At 41.5% G+C, this 17277-nt stretch overlaps 1 protein-coding gene across 2 annotated transcripts in view; it reads left to right on the top strand.

Moving 5' to 3' along the window:
- Positions 1-17073, top strand: part of SUSD4 (sushi domain containing 4) — a 68926-nt gene extending 51853 nt beyond the window's left edge. For both annotated transcript variants that reach the window (XM_042051672.1, XM_042051674.1), the window contains exons 5-8: positions 12385-12576; positions 13058-13202; positions 14432-14814; positions 16006-17073. In XM_042051672.1, coding sequence (XP_041907606.1) covers positions 12385-12576; positions 13058-13202; positions 14432-14814; positions 16006-16034 — 749 coding nt within the window. In that variant the 3' untranslated portion in view covers positions 16035-17073. The remainder of the gene's footprint in view (positions 1-12384; positions 12577-13057; positions 13203-14431; positions 14815-16005) is intronic.
- Positions 17074-17277: the final 204 nt, after the last annotated feature.

Below are 17277 nucleotides of genomic sequence, written 5' to 3'. Positions count from 1 at the left end.
GAATCACTTTCTTACTGCTCTCTTTAAATGCCAGACCTCTCCATGGTGATTTCACGTGGGCATCCCATCAATGCATGCGTTGAGTGAACCACAGGAGACCGAAGTCTGGAGCACAACACTAGCAAGAGCTGGTTTGGCTCAGTTTTGGGGCAGAAGAGAGAGCTTCCAGCAGCACTGAAAGGTCACCCCTGACAGCTCCCCTTGTGAACTCGGCCACAGGGCTGCTTCAGCAGGTGTGCAGTGATGTTCAAAATGAATCCAGATAGGGTAAATCAACTCAAGATGCCCTTGTTTGAAGGTGCTTGTTCAAGTGATTTATGCAAGGAGTGCCAGTCTCCAGGAATCTTGTTACAATTCACTACTCTTAATTAGTGGACGAAACTCTTTCCCCTGTGTATTTTTTTATTCTCCACCTTGCATTCCAATGTCAAGCTCATTTTTCAGCATTCCTTTTATGTGTGCGGTGTAATCTCGCCAAGCAGTATTTTTCACAGAGGAAGTCGGCAAATAACAAATTAATTCCATTTATTTCTTTCCATGTTCAATTAAAAATGTATTGTAATGACATTTCCTGCTCAGTATTTTAATATGGTAATGATTAAAAGCAAATGACTGCTAGGAAGCTATAGCAAACCATTTGAGAGCTTTTATTCTCCTATAAACAATGCTGCTTACAGCATCCTCATTTAGATGTATGTTCTTGTTGAAGCCTCCACAGAAGGGATTTCCTAAATTTGTTTGTAGTCACAGAAATACTACATGTCAATCTGGTGAATTTTCCCCTCTTTGTTAGGGCAAAATAAATTCTGAATGAAGGGTTTGTAGCTCTATTTAAATAGAAGGTCACACCAGGGACCACTCAGCTCCTATTGCACATCAGGCTTTTTAGTGCTTCCCAGCCTTACCCTCAATATTGCTGAGCGCGGAGCTTCCACCAGCTCGGGTGAGAGACTCATTTTTGCTGTTAGGGAAGGAGTTTTTTTTCTGATAAGTGAAATCAGTGCTGCTTTAGTCAGAGCAGTGCATAGAAACTGTGTCACCTGGCACTGAAGGGCAGCCAGCAGTGCAGAGCTGAGCAGTGACTGCTCAGAAACAGCTGTTTGCATCTGGCCAGGGCAGTGGTTATGGCTCTGGCAAAAAAGGACGCCTCTAGCTCCGATTGCCAAGTGTTAGCTGGTGCGGGACCCTCTTCTTAAATGGTTGTACTTTGCCAGATTTAAAACATTTGGATTGATTTTTGAGTGCCTGCCTCAAGCTGAATCATGTGGGAGGCTTCAGTTGAAATGGTTGAGCGGTATCAGAGGAGGACAGTAAAAGAAACAGTGGTGTTTTACCAGTGCTGGAAGATTTTACAGTCATTTAGAGGATAAAATGAAGCATCTTCACACTGAATTTTCTTCTTTAACTTTCTTAATTTCCTTTTTTTCTAGTGGACTTCTACAATTATGCAGAAACTTTTTAAACCTTCTTTTGTACTGAAACTCAATAGACACTTCCAAGAAAATTGAAGGAAAATGGGCTTTGGGTTTTTTTATATGATTTTTAAATTACCTATTTGGGGTTAATTATCCATCTGTAGAAACTGATGTTAGTGATTGCCTTCTGTAAAATCTGGTATGTAAAACATGGGTGCAGAATTAATGAGAGTGAAGAATATCACATGGGTTATAAACATCAATTGTAAAATAAATCAAATGGCTTCCAAAAACATTGGAGGAGAGCAAACACTTGAAAACATACCTGTATGGAGCTCTGTGAAATGAAACACTTAAAACCAGGATATGTTCATAATATGGTACTTTAAGGTGAATAAAGATATTACACAGGATTTGGAGAAGCAAGAAAAAAACAACAAAAAACCCCAAACCAAACTGAAAAAAACCCCTTGGCCATGAGTACTTTGGGAATGTGACCTGTGTATGATTACACTCCTTGCCATCTGGACTCTGTATTTTAATTTTTCATGCCCTCTGGAAGTCTTCCAGGAAGATGTAAGGAATAGTTCTTATGAAGAACTGGGTGGAGAGTGGCAAGGGAGGCAGATGAGGAGAGGAAAGGCTGGGAGAATTTGATTATAATGCTAAAAAATAAGGCACTTTTAGGGATAGTGTCATTGGGAATTCCCAGCTTTGTATTTAAGAGTAAAAGGGAAAACAGGTTGATTCAATTTGCAAACAATAGACATGATCCTGTTACTTAGAATTTCTTGTTTCAGCATCATCCCAGCTGAACAGAAAAGCTGGTCTTGCAAGGAATCAAATATATTGCAATATCAAAAACTTCATTCTGCTCTCTGGGACCAGCAGATCCTCTAGCTGAGGTTAAGCTTGCAAGAATGTAAAACAAAAAATATTTCAAATTTGTGTCAGTAGATTCGAAATTAAAATGAAATAAACATGAGAAATAGACTTCAAAGGGGAGATTCAATAAGCAGAAGAGACTAAAAACACAGAAAAAAAAAAAAAGGTATTTCCGAACTCTGGACTATAAAGCCACCTGATTGTGAGGGTAGATGAAAAGATACAAAGCTAAGCAATCATAAAGGTGCCGAAAGGATTCTGAAAATCATAGAAACTATGGAAGAAAGGTAGGAGAAGGAAGGAGTTAAGAAATTTGTACAACAAAGGCAGAAGTGCAAGGGAACCCAAACCCCCCTTACCTGGGCACCAGGAGATTTCTGGAGAATAAAAAGGGGTTAGTCAGATGAGAATCAAAGCCAACAAAGTATGCTGCAGAGAAAAAAATACTGCAGAAAGACAGGTAAGAATACAGAACAGAGCTTTAAAATTTTTCTGCTCATAAGCCTGGGGACAGACACATAGGGGCTGATAATTCTGATTTAGAACCTAGAAAGTAAAGAGTATGAAAGAGGAGGGTGATATTACAGATGAAACTCTGTACAGTTCAAATAGTTCAAAACAAAATAGCTGAAACTTTGTAACCAGTTATGTGCGAAATACTTTGAAGGAAAACTTCGCAAATCTGCATTCTTCTATAACAGTTCCTAATGCCACGAACAGTGATTGACACCGAGCTATCTATTTGATAAACTAGGCACTTAAAGTCTTTTAAGTTCTTGAAGGAACATAGAACAGCACTCTGAGAAAAAAGGATAGAAGTCAGCCTGTAATCAGTTATGCTCAGGAGATGGGATGAAGTAAGCAATCCTAAGCCTGAGGTGTTGTACATCGGTACAAATGCATTTTTCTCTGTGTTTCTTTGCTGACGTTGAGAAGGCTTTAGATAAATTCCAACATGACAGACTGATGTGTATCCTCAGGGAAGATAATGTTGATGCAGCACATCTGCAACAGATAGAAGTCCTGTAGAGGGAGCAGAGGGCAGCAATACAAGCAAGTCATGAAACACTGTGGTATTGAGAAATTAAGTGAGGTAGATATCAGGATTCTGTTTTAGGTTTGCACCTACTCAGCTTGCAGGCAGGAGGGAGAATAAATTAAATACTGCTCAGCTGCTGAAGAGGTCATCCAGGTTAACTGAGTTAATGTTAACATAGGACATATTGATAGCCTGGTTTCTAATAGCTGTGACTACAGTGGTATTTCACTGCCTACAGCAATACTTGTGACTCAGAAACTACAACCATAGCACCAGACAACCATATATCTAAGGACCTTTATTAGGGCAACACCCTTCTGTCAGTGACACCTTTAGTCTGATACCCAAAGCATTAAATAGGCAGACAGTGTCTCACCCTGGGGGTGCTTGTAGCAGAAAGCAAGTCTGATGAAGAAGTTTAAGAGGATAGTTTTCTTTAGAAAAAGTCATTCAGTAATTCTCCTTGCTTCTGCCCTGTCAACAGTTCATTCATTCATCACCCAGGAGTGCAGAAATTATATGCATCCATGTATGAATGTGGAAGGTGAGCACTTTAACTTGGAGTATCTGGATTTTTGTGCTGTTGGAAAATGCTGAACTTGATCTGTCCACTTTTACCCACAGCTGAACAGGTGTAGAAAAGAATTGAATTCAAAAGGAGCACGGAGAGACATGAAATGCTAGACAGATAAGTCATGTTCTTCTGTGGACATGCTGCTAAATAGTCATCCAATCTCTTAACTCCAGCAGCTGTGTTGCAAAGTGAAACACAAAGAAAAACAGACCAAATTCAAGGCAGAACGGATACGCACCAAAGTGGGCTTTTTGCAGCTCTTGTTGTAAGGGATGGAGGGTTTAGAGAACAGGCTCCAAGTTGAAGACATTGTCCAAAGAACATAAATAGCATTATATTTCTACGTGACTGCTCCTTTTTTGCATTGCAGAAATCTTCCTTCATCTTGGCTGGGATTGAAACAGATGCCTTCTCTACTGTTCATACTTCTTCAAGAAAGCAACAGAATAACATCTTGTAATCTGTTTCTTTCATGTCTTTGGTATTGCTTGTTGCACAGGACTGCCGCAGTAAATCATTGTTTTACACCTGCTCTATCACCTCTGTACCTTTCAGAAATTCCTTAGCATTTCCAGAATCAGCCAGACATCCCAACGTTTTCATGGAGCCATAATTTCTGCCCTGAAGTTGCACATGAGCAGCCAGATGCATGTAGTGTTTTATCCACACTGCTTTAAATATACTGTAGATTAGGTGGGGGACAGCAGGCAAAAATTCTTCCTGAGGGCTGTTTTATAATACTAATCTCTAACTGTATCTGACAAGGCTGCTTGGAAGGGAAAGTAACACATTGCCTACCTTTATGGACATATTCATTAAATTTGGCCACATAGTGCACTCACAGAACATCTTCCACAAATGGAGGGAACTGTAGCTACGGACTCTGTGCATCAGGAACTCTACTTGCTTGTTCATTTCCAGAGATAAAAACCAATATTTAAAGGGTGGCACTTTCACCAATCAGTGTAGGCAGGCACTTGGGAACTGAACATAAATAACAGAAAACAGCACTCCTCCATGCCTTCCTGGTCTTGTAAGATGGCTTGTGAAATTACAGTGGTAAGATCACCTGCTGGTTTTCCTCCCCATTTTTTTTTAACTTGTAGCTCTCCAATGGGCTCTTGTGCTTTTTCTTACCTAATGTGGTCTACCTTGATTTCCTCAGCCTTCAGCTAAGCCCTGGAATACAGCTTGTCTATTCCAGCCTTCTTGTCTCCATCAATTCCTGATGACTGGTGTAGGTAACTCCACACAAGCTCAAGGGATTCTTGCTTATAACAAAGAAGAAAAAGCTATTCAAAACAGAGGGATTAAAGTAACATAAAAACCCACCGATACAGCCAGCTCACAGTGAGCACTGGCTTCTGCAGACATCCCTCACTGGAGCCTTTGGCTGTCTGGCTTTCTTAGGCAGCTTCCAGACTGCTCTCTCTCTCCCCTCTACCTCCATTATACTTGTAAGCATTTTGGTCTTTTCCAGTCCTGAGGTTATCCTGGGATGCCTGTCAAATACCCAAGCCTTGACTTCCATCGGAATTTTCTAATTCCTTCCTGCAAAGTGTCTGTGTAGTCCCCAGCATCTGCTTCTCAAAGTCCTAAAAAGACCATTACTGGTCATAAAGTCAACCACTCATTAGGGAAGGAAGAAACAAAACTGGAAGCAAGTGATTGAAGAAAGCCAAAATGATCTGCTGTAAATGAGACCACAGTGCTCAAAGCACTCACATGTGAATAATGAATATAAATATTTCCTTAAAATTGTGGGCCTCTTGCTGAAAGAAGCCCTAACTCTCTAGCTGCAAACTTGTCATCAATGTTTTGTAGTTTAAATGGAACTTTCACTGTTTAACTTAACAATTTATAGGAAAAAGATCACTTGGGGTGTGGTTCATCCTGTGTTTGTTGTGAAATGCATTTGAAACTAAAGACTTCAGCATTGATATCAGTGTTTCACAGGACACTGTGCTGGGAAGGGCAGACTTGTTGAGGTTGAGTGTGAATTTGGCATGATGCTCCTGTAGGAGCTCAACTGACTGGAACTGCAAAAGCTGCTCTGTAATTTGGAATTCCAGGAAGGAATAAGTGATTGTAAATCACCGTCTGTTTCCATTTTGGAATCAGCTATTACTAAATTATTTTTAAAATATGTTTGAAACTAGTTTTATGCTGTTTCATTCAGGCTCATACAGCTGCTTTCAGTGACTGCAGTTCTCAGCAAGATGCTGTTTGTCAAAGCTAGACCAGAGAAGCAGCTTTTCTTTAAAAACTTAATTATTCAATTCATTTCACACTCTGTAGAAGGTGAGAAGTTCTTCTCACTGTGTGCACATTGAAAGGCTTACCTCACAGTCATAGCTGGTTCAGAATTACCCAGGGGTGATTGCCTAGGGGTACAGCCAGCAGCCTGGAGCCAGGAGACCTGGGGTGTGTTCCTGGCTGCTTGAACATTGACTTGCTGAGTGGTTGAGAAGAAATTGCTTATCTGTCACGTGTCTTTTCAGAAGAAAACATGTAAGTGGCATTGTGATGGTTAAGTAATCAAGGAAGGTTAAGACTGAAAAGAATTTGGATACTATTGGCTAAGAATACAATATTAATAATAACTCTTGCTCTAGGCTTTCAAGAAATAAATTCTCTGGCAACTTGAGAGTTCAAGTAAGCATCTTGTATCTTTATTACATATTCAGTCAGGCTTCAATAGGATTTACTCTATATATGAGTGCTCAGTTATTTCCATCAAACTTTCTATTCTGTTATTACTCTTGGTGCTGCTGTTTTGCTGTGGGAATGAGTAATCAGAAAAGTTCCTCAAAGCATGGCATCACTTTCAGAACACAAATTCAACGGCCTTCAAGTTTGTTCCACTACAGCTGTAACATGCACCAAGTCTCCCTTCACAGTGCAAGCAGCATTTGTTGTAGGAATGTTTCATTAGGATATTGTTAGGCTAATGTTCACAATAAATGAAAAGTTGCTCTAGTAATGCTTCCTGTTCTGCTTACATTCCTGAAGAGTCTAATTTTAAAAAATCTCATTAAGTAGGTGTTCTTAGAATGAGGTGTTTTGACAGGGCTTATTTTAAAGCAGCTGGTTTTTGTATTTCCCTCCTTTTACAAACCTCTAAATTTCTTCTTCAAGCTTTTGATTGGATATGAGCAGTTGAGTCCAGTAGTTTTTCTTCCATCCTACTTAGAATACTTGAAATTTTAACGAGAATTTTTGTTTTGCTATTTTAGAATTAAAATAGTTTGGGTTTCGTACACCTCTGTAAATTGAAATCTAAATATAGAATAGAAAAATCCCTTTTTTAGTATTCAAAGTGCAGAATTAATTTCCTCAGGCTCTGTACTGTGCAGTGCAGGTGTGATTCACTTGCTGGTAATACCTGTGGAAATGGACTGGTCTGTCAGGTGAACTGGACAGGAATTCTTATGAATGTGAAAGATAAACTTCTTGGTTGATGATTTGTTTTATTCTGAAGGTATGAAGGGTGATGACACTGAGGGAACCAAGAAACAAGTTTTGTTAGCACAGTGTTCATAAAGAAGCAGGAAAAGGAACAAACATAATCTTCATCTTCTATGTTCCTGTAAAAAAATATAATTTTCAGATCTTGCATCCCCAAGCATGTGTTTGTACAAAGGCAGTATATGGAAGAGCATCCCTCCTTTAGGCCTCAGAAACCAGCCAGTAAAGCTTCAGATGGGGACCTGGCCACCCTGGATGGGAGGGGTCAGACCTGCTGGGACATGCACAGCTGTGGGCTCATGGAGCTTGGGTTAAACATTGGTTGGGATGCAGTAGCCAGATGATAGGTGTCCAGATTTCTGGTGATCATTAGCGTCCTGATGTGTACAAGAATGTCAAGTGAGGGTCAGGAGAAGCTCTTGTTGTTTCCTAGTTTGTGAGCAAAGCAGACAGTGTGTCCCCTTCTGAGCGAGACACACCAGCGTTTTCCCGCACAGTGGAATTTATAGGTTTTTATTTGTGTCTTTCTCATCTGGAAGTTTCATCTTAATATGTTCTCACTCCTTGCATAATGAGCAGGCATTCACGATGTGTTTGGAAGAATTTATTCTTTATTTTTTATTTTATTAAGAGTTTATTCTTTATTAGGTGCTGATGTCTCTAATCCTGTCAATCCCTGTGTCAAACAGGAATGGCTGGCCTTACACTGGGTTTTCTGCTAACTAAGCAATTAATGTCCTACACAAAAGGTGGACTACTAGCTTGAGAGAAATAAACACAGGTGAAAAATAAATTTGCTTGTTCCTACCCCTTATTTTGTTTTATAAGTGAGTGTCCTGTACTGCAAGGCATTTTTGCTTTTATTTTTTGGCCCACATAAAAAACACTGGGCAAAACCTGAATGATTACCATCTGTCTGCTTTGACCACAGACTAAACCCACTAGCCTTTGAACACTGACTGAAAAACAGGTTTTGAGCAGTGTAAATATCTGTAACTCCACTGTTATCTCTCTACCAATGGCTTTTAAAAAGTCAGGCAATGTCTTTATTCTGTGCCATCGATGTTAACTGAGAATATGCTAATGCCAAAAAATTTTCCCTCCCTCCTCCAGTTCCAGTGCCAACATTGCAGAACTACTGCAGCATCCTCTGGGCAGAGTTTGAAAAGCTTCTTGACCATAATGGGTAGGAAAAATCACTGGGTGAGCCACATTCATTCCTCAAGTGCCCGCAGCCTGTGCCACCCTTCCCTGGCCCTACTCCAAGGGATGCAGCTCTTGCACTGCCAGGCTGTGATGGAGAGGGCACTCTGTGGGGCAGACCAGCCCTTGCCTCTGCTCCAGGCCACAGTGTCACACTGCTGGTAACACAAAGCTCAACTCCCCAGGTTTTAAGCTCTTCTTGATAGTGCTAGTCCTTCATTAAAATCAGCCAGAGCAGAAAGCTGGTCTCAGTGGAGAGCCCTCAGCTCCAGCAGCTCCTAGGAGCAGGCAGGGAAGTCCACCAAATCAAATCAGGAATTCTTCCCTTCAACTTCCTTGAGTAACAGGACTCTTGAGCATCCAGGAAGGGATTTGTTTGCCATATAAACACAATTGCTCTTTCTTTTTGATGAACGATTCAACTTTTCAGCTGAGAATGCTGAGCTATAAAGTTCCTGTAAGTCCCCATACAGTCTGTGGGCAATTGCTGTACAAAGACAGATCCAGAGACCTGGGATCACCTGCTGCAGAACCACCAGCAGACTCTGTTTGAATTATGTCCGTCCCTCTGCCAAGCTCCAAAGTTAAGGACACAGGCATGTGGTCTTTTAATGCTGGTTGTCAGAAAATACTACTGGATTATCCATGCTGGATGTTGTAATTAGAGCATTAAAGTCTCCAAAGCCTTATAAAGTGAAGATGCTGAAAGCTATTGGTAGTAAAAATTTAGTGTCATTTTTAAGAAAAACACTTAGGACTTTTTTTTTGAGCTGTGAAAACTTCCTGAAGTAGAATTCCCTTATTTCTACGATTAGTGTGCATACTGCTATTTGGCAGTGAAAATGTACTTGTCAGATACACTTCCATTGTAATCAGTGGCTGTTTTCATTCTGCGAGTTTGATGCATTTGCCTGAAGTCCATGGCCTGTAATTTCCAAACACAATTAGGGTTCATCACTGGGAATGCTAGAATTTTAATTTTCCTAAAAAACTTCAGTGGCCTTAGGTTTGGCACCTGAGTTTTCCTCCATATTTGATCTGGCACATTCCTTTAATCCGTGTAACCAGTGTCATACACTGGCATCAGACCCTATAAGGTGACCGGCTCTGCACTAAAAATTTTCTGTCACTGGGAGCCAAGAGAGTTCAGCAGCCTTCCAGACTTTCATAATCTTTATTTTCTATGATCAAAACTAAGGCCCACTTGCTGCCTGTCCTTCCACTGGCTTTAAAGGATTTTGGATCAGGATGACCATGGGAATGAAGTGAGTTGAGAAAGGGACTGAGTGTACGACTGACTGCCCAGAGCTCAAAGTGAGTTCTTTTGGAGTTGTTTGTGATGTATCTTTCACGTGATTTGTGAAAAGAGGCTTTGAACCTGAGTGCTGCAGACGGTGCATGGGGGCCAGTTTGCCCGTGGAAGTGTTAAAGGGATCCTGAAACTGGTTGAACATAAAGTTCACAGGAGGCGGTGAGTGATACCCTAAGAGAGTTAGAATCCCTGACCCTTGCAGTCCAGTTGATATAAGAATGAAGCACTGTTTCAGCTGAGCTAAAAGCCCTCATTTTCAAACCTGTTCCATTACATCTGCTGGTTGCATTTTCCTGCAGGAGCTGTTGGCAGGTATGACCCCTTAAACCTCGACTCTAATTCATGACTAATACTTGGCAGGGCAATAAAAAATTGTTTGCAGAAGTTTCCAGGCAGCACCAATAGACAAGCATTTCCCTTGAAATATAGATGTGTCTGTGGAAGGGGTGGCACTCATTTTTAGTACTGGGGATATATCCTACACAAGGAGTGATACTCTTGGTTTTGGGTGTTATAAAATACACCTCCATTTGTAAACAGACTGACAGCTCCGTATCTGGGTTGTCCCCACAGTGTATTGCTTTAAATCTGCCTAGAAACGTGTCATTCTTGAGCTGACCCACATTGCTGGGACGCCAGCTTTGAGGGATTTTTTATTCAGCAGGCTGCTTTGGTTCTCAATGACTTTAAGAGGTTAGGGATGATGTAGAGGCTACATTGCTGGAGGGGAAAATTAGTTTCTCTGAGTGTTGCTCTTTGTGAAAAGGTGTGCTCTACTTGCTCATTGCTAGAAAGGTTGTGGGCATCTACACATCTCTTGCACACTGCCAGAGCCTGGAAAAACTCAGTTCCAGAGGAGCTTAAATTGTTCTCTTCCTTTGTTCTCATGCTCTAAGCAGAGGTAATAAAAATACACCAGGTTTCCTTATGGTAGGCCAGGATAATGGCTTTCACTGATCATTTTCTTTTTAACACAAGAATGATTAATAGGTGCTTTCCTACTATTTCAGTCTGACAACCTCACCCTAATCTCAAGAAAATTGTTTTCAGTATTGAGTTGACTTCCCAGTAAAGTATTCCTCTTTGTTGTGGGCCCAGAGACTTTGGAAAGTGTGCAGAGCATTGAGGATGTGAATTTTTATGTGATTACTCTGATTTCAAGTTATTATTAAGCCTTGCCAGTGAAAATGCAAACAAAACCGTGTCTCCGGAGGATGGGGAATAGACATTGCTGCACATTGTAATCAGCCTCTCTTGAAGATTCATTTAATATCTTGTGTATTTTTTTATGAAATGCATTATTCATGTAACAAGATTCACAGGAAGAAGCAGCTGAATTGTAATTTCTGGGAAGATTCTTCTTCCAAGAGATGTCATTTTCATTATTTAAATCAATGCAGTAGGTCTTGCCTGCATGAGAGAGGCGTGAAGTGAAGGGAAGAGCCTGTAGATGAGGCACTGAGCCAGCTGGGAACTGCCTCTGAAGGGAAATAAAAGCAGCCATCCAGTAACTGAAGCCCCCTTTTGGGTCAGTATGTAGTCATTTGAAACATCATTACACTTTGTAGAGTTTTTTTGCTCTGTGCTAGAAGCACTTAAGAAAACAGTAATCAACTAACACTTAGACAGTGGAAAAGTTTCCTCTCCTGTAAAAATACTGCTTGCGAGCTGCTTTCCCCACTGCTGTTTTCCAGAGAGTGCTCCCTCAGTTCTCCATGGAGTTCATCTGCCTGGGATGTTGTTCCGGGGCCTACAGGAAAAGTCCCACATGTTTATATTGCAATTCTCTCTTATTTACCTAACCCTAAGTAAACCACTCTACTTAATTAACGCAGGCTCAGCCTCTGCTATATTTAAGACCTCACTCCACCAGTGGTCCCACTGAGATCAGTCAGGCTGTTCAGAAATAACAAATCACAAACACCACCAGTAGAGTTTAAGCTCAATTTAATAAAATTACAGTGATACAGACTGCACATGCTTAAGCAACACTAGGTGCTTTGCATCTCTTGCAGCACTGCTGATGGCAAACTTATTTTTAAAAGGTATTTAATTAATGCATATAACCATTTAATTATGTTAATGTAACAGAAACCAGCATGTTACAGCCCAATTATAAATGCTTCGTGAGGAGCGTGAGTCTCCTTGTTTGGACTGCCCCGCTCCATCCCCAAGCAGCCACCTGATGGGCATGTGTCCCTTTTTGTCTTCCTCTCACCCTCCTCTTCCCACAGAGGATTGGAAGCTTCCCAGATCCCACCTCAGTGACCGCCTGGCATGTGCATCCCTCCACTGGTATGGATGGGCACCTGGCCTCCCCGGGCAGTGGCCTGGTACCACTGAGACAAACCCAGAACCACAGGGAGCTGAGAGGGAGCCTGAAGTGTGCCTGCTGCATTTTGACACTCTGAAGCTTCACTGAAGCTGCCCAGTGGTGGGTTGCTGGCATTAATGTCTTTCTCCTTTTCCCTTTGTTTGTCTGCCCAAGTTTGTCCACTACCTCCAATGGTGAGTCATGGAGACTACATCTGCCACCCGCGGCCTTGCGAGCGCTACAACCACGGGACGGTGGTGGAGTTCTACTGTGACCCTGGTTACACCCTCACCAACGACTACAAGTACATCACCTGCCAGTATGGAGAGTGGTTCCCCTCCTACCAAGTGTACTGTGTCAAAACAGGTAAGGGATAGTCCTATGCTAATAGTCCTGTCTTCCTACAGTCCCTCATTTTGGAGCAGATTTGTAGGTCGGTAATGCCTGCTGAACTTCATCTATTTCATGGTTAAATGGTGAGCATTGATTTTAAGATGCTACTAAATATAATGTGTTCCCAAGATCCTGAATGATTCTAAACCATTTTGATCATTTCCTCTTGAAATGTGTTTTTTAACATCTGGGTATTTTTATGTGTATGCAAGTTAGGGTCATGATTGCATGTATAAAAAAAACAGTCAAGGGGAAAAAGCAAGATCTAGCCTCTCTCTCAGCTTAATGTTAAGGCTGCTTTTGGTACATGGCATTGGGTTTATGTGTGGTTTTTACAAGTTGCCTATAAAAAATGTCTGGTCCTAACTGGCACTTCTAAGTAGGGTTGAAGTATTCATATAAAATAACAACAGGAATATACAAGCACAACTCTTGTATTGTCTTTCTGTTACAGAACAAACCTGGCCAAATACACAGGAGACCCTCCTGACCACATGGAAAATAGTGGCATTTACTGCTACCAGTGTTCTGTTAGTACTGCTACTGGTTATTTTAGCCAGGATGTTCCAGACCAAATTTAAGACACATTTCCTTCCACGGTTTGTACTGCTTTCTTTTTTATTTTAAAGAGGGCCTTGGTTCAGTTTTCGCACTCAGCACTCCTTGCTGGAGAGATGGAGCAGCTCACAAGCCTTGTGAGCAGCTCACAAGCTTTGTTCTGCTCTGAGAGAAGTCCCTGAACCACTGGTGTGGAAGGGCACCCGCAAAAACCTGCAGTAGTCCTTCATGAAGCTAAGATAAAAGGCAAAGTTTGCTAGATTCACTCTGGGAGTAATTACTGACCTTCTACTGAGAATTGCTGCTTCTGCCTGTAAAAATAGCTGACAGTGTTTTTAAATACTCGTTTGCAGGTGCTGGGGGAATTAATTTTTTAACTACTGTAGACTTAGTAATGGAAGTTTTAAGAAAGAATTTCTTTTTTCTCTATGGACAATTTTATATTAAAGGTTTGCTTTACCTTCATTAGTGTTATTTTCATCACAATTCATAAACATCTCCTGCATCCTCGTTTATTTCCATAAAACACCATGCAGCTGTGAGCATTTGTCATTAATTCACACAGTGCTCTTCATGAGGGAGCCCTACAGCCTGGACTTGTCTAGCTTACTGAAATGGCTTTCAGTCCTCCCCTTTTCATATGCTTTCATGTCTTAAAGGTACCTGAGACCAGTTCCCTCCTGCCAGGACTATACCGTGTTTAGTAGGCTACTAAACACATACTTTTAGGGTTTAACAGACCTTCCCAATTAATTGCTTAAAAAAGAAACCAGCTTAATACTGATTAAGGAAGCCTCCATCCTTTGAAAGAAAGGCCTGAAGGAGGCCACAAATCTTGCCACCAAAGCCTTGTCATCCAGCAGTAGTGATCTCAGTGCCTGTTTACTTGGGCTGTAAACACTTTTGTGCTCTAGCACACGTTATTCCAGGGGTTCAGACACTTTTGGCTGGTGAAGTATGTCTGCGATCTTATATATGATACCTACTGTGCACAGCACAGAAAGTGGGGCTCCTTATCTTTTCCACATACCTGTTGACCTTCCCTTGTTGGAATTGTTCTTCACATTACTGGTTTCATTTTTTCCGATTGTAACAGATTCCACCTGCCAACCCAAGCAGAGTTTGGCAGACATTTCTGTGAATGTTAATGACCCTGTAGCTCCATTGGGCATGACTAGAAAGTGCTGTGTTTACTGAAGTTCAGCAGTTGCTCCGAGGTGCTGCTGACATGCTCTTGCTCTCTGTGATAACCCATCTGTGTTTGACATAGAGGCAACCAGGAGGGCTCCATGGGTGACCCCGACTTCGTGGTGGTGGATGGTGTTCCTGTCATGCTGCCTTCCTACGATGAAGCTGTCAGCAGTGGCTTGAATGCCCTGGCACCCGGATACTCAGCTGCCGCAGACCAGGGGCATATTTTGCAGACAGAAGATCAGAATCCTCCCGCTTACCCTGGTCCCAGGATTCCAGACACTCTGCCCAGCGAATTCGAGACCTGTGGCAGTAGGTCGGGTTCCTCTGAACTGCTCCAAAGTTTGTACCCATCCCTGACGTGCCAAGGGGCAGCGCTTCCCGGCTCAGATCAAACTGATATATCCCAGAGCACTGACGGGGACGCTGCATCCACGAGTCCCCGGATCGATATCACAGATGGTGAGTCTTGCGTAGGTGCAATAGGTGAGTCCGTGAACAGGGAACATCATTTGTTTGTACTGGCAGAGCAGGAGTTCACCCAGACAACTTGCTTGTACTTCCTCCATGGTTTTGTCCACACCTTAATTTGGAATTTTTTTTTAATCTGACAACTCCATGGTTATAGAGTTTCATGTCTGCCATATATCCTTGCTAGCTGTGGTGCATGTGATTTGAATGCCAGGCCAGAAGGCTCCTGTCCAGACCCCAGTCTCATCAACAGGGATGTCAGCAAGCACCTGTATACAGCAGCAAAGCCAACCCTCATCTTGCCTGTGCTGGTCTGTTCATCTGCTCCTCAACTCCTATGCTCACAACTCCCTCACATACCCTGGCTTTCACAGCCAATAACAGGATTTTCTCCTTAAAAGAGAAAAGAAATCATATTTTCATACTGGGCCAAAATTAGCAGCCTTTATGAACAAACTCATCATGTCTGTGCATCCAGCAAAGTGTTCCTTCCATCTAAGGCAAATGAGCCTTAAGCCATGGACATGGAAGTCACAGCATAAGGGGAATGTACCCACAGGTCCAGGTGCCAGAAGGAAGCTTGCCCTGTATTACTGCCTGCCTTTAAGTCAAACATGGGCACGTACTGACGAGATTTCATGGAGTTCTGAGTGGTGCTGCTCAGCCTATTAAGGAAACTAGATGGCTTTCCTTGAGACATTTAGAGGGAGAGGCTCATATCCCACTCTCCACAGTCACTGAGCTGAAGCGCAGTGTCCTAAATTCAGTGTGGGTGGAGGTCTGGGTGGAGGAAGTCTTCCTGCTTCAGAGGGGTTTGGATAGTTTTACTGGTATCACAAGGGGGACAGGACATCCAGGAGGAGAGGAAGAAATTACGGTAGTGCCAGTAAAAGTGCCTGCCACTTCTGAATGCTGTTTCAGTGATTAATGTAGTAGCAAGGATGTTTGCATTTAGGTTTTTGTGGCCCTAATTTGTTGGAGAAAATCTGTGTAGTTTTAGTTATCTAATTTTCATAGAAGTGTTAGAGCCTGAGTGGGTCTAGAATTGTCAATACCCCACGTCTTGTTCAGATATTTGCAATGTCCATTTCTGGTTTTGTAGAATTGCTAACCATAATACTCTGCAACAGCATAAAGGGAAATTGCAATCAGCAGTCAATGCTATTTCTTTGTTTCTCCTAGAGATTCCTTTGATGGAAGAAGACCCTTAGCCTGCACTGAGTTGTGTCTTCGTCACATTGCACTGTGGGGTGACATGAATCATGAGGATTCAGAGATAGAGAAGACTCTCTGTGGAACTGGGGAGGGTGTTTTCCTACTTATCAATCTTCCACGCAGTGATGTCACCAGGTTGGGTGTATGTCTTAATCCACAGCAGGGATAACAGCATCAGCATTTGGAACAGCAGCAGTTTTATGAATGAATCCTGGGGATTTGATGAGAGCAGATGTAGAAAAAGAACTGTGGCTTTTTAGAAATGAAATGTGTATCTGCATCGCAGAAAGTCATATGGCTCTGTAAGAAATGCTATTGGATTTTGATACTAACTGCCTCACAAAAGCATGTCAAAATATGTAAATTTGCTTATAAAGACTGCTTTAAGTGATCTATGGACCTCTAGTTTATGAAGAATCCTTTCAAGTTTAAAAAAATACCAGTACTGAAACACACACAAAAAATAGGAAAGATCCTCTTTGGCTTTCCTATGATAACCAGGAAGTTTTTGATTTAGTTGTTGGTGATTTTGCTTCAGACCATGTCTGCAGAAAATATAACAGAAATGATGGGATTCATATATACTTTGATGTATGATAGCAAATATATATAAATATATATATATATATTTAAAAACTCTTAAAGAGAAAGAAAAGGAAAGACTCCCAGGTCACATAATGATCTGGAGATTTTTTTTTAAAGGTAAGGCAGAATTTATATCATAGACAATATTCAAAGTAAAGTATCAATATTTGTATTTATGCAAGACTTCTGTGACTACATTGCATTTGATAAATCCTGCTGTAATATGAGAGATCTAGAAGATGTTAAAATTATGAAATACATGCTTAAGAAATGTTGAACTGCCGTGCTTCAACCTTTCTTAAGCTCTTAAATATATATATATATGAGAGTAATCTACAGTCATAGCCCAGAGCACTGCCTTGTCCCTGTACATTGTGGTAGTATTCTGAGCCATTATTGTAGATACTTTTTAAAAAAAAGAACAATAAAGCTGAGTTTCAGTTCTTTTGACTATTGTGTAGTTGGCCTTTTTTTCCCCTTCCTCACTTCTTTCACCAGCTCGTACCTGAAGGCTGAGAAGGCAGCAGAACACCTGCCCTGTGGCATTTTCAGCTTTACATCCATTATACAGCTGGAAATGAGAGAGTGGTTTTGGTTAAGCAGGGCACACGGAATGGCTGCAGCTTCTGCAGATGCAGTGTGGGTTTTGTTGAG

This window comes from Corvus kubaryi, unplaced genomic scaffold (assembly GCF_017639235.1).
Source record: "Corvus kubaryi isolate FWS band 111438036 unplaced genomic scaffold, C.kubaryi_AGA036_p1.0 76, whole genome shotgun sequence".
Taxonomy (NCBI): Eukaryota; Metazoa; Chordata; class Aves; order Passeriformes; family Corvidae; genus Corvus; species Corvus kubaryi.
This window is presented reverse-complemented; position numbering and strand designations above follow the sequence as displayed.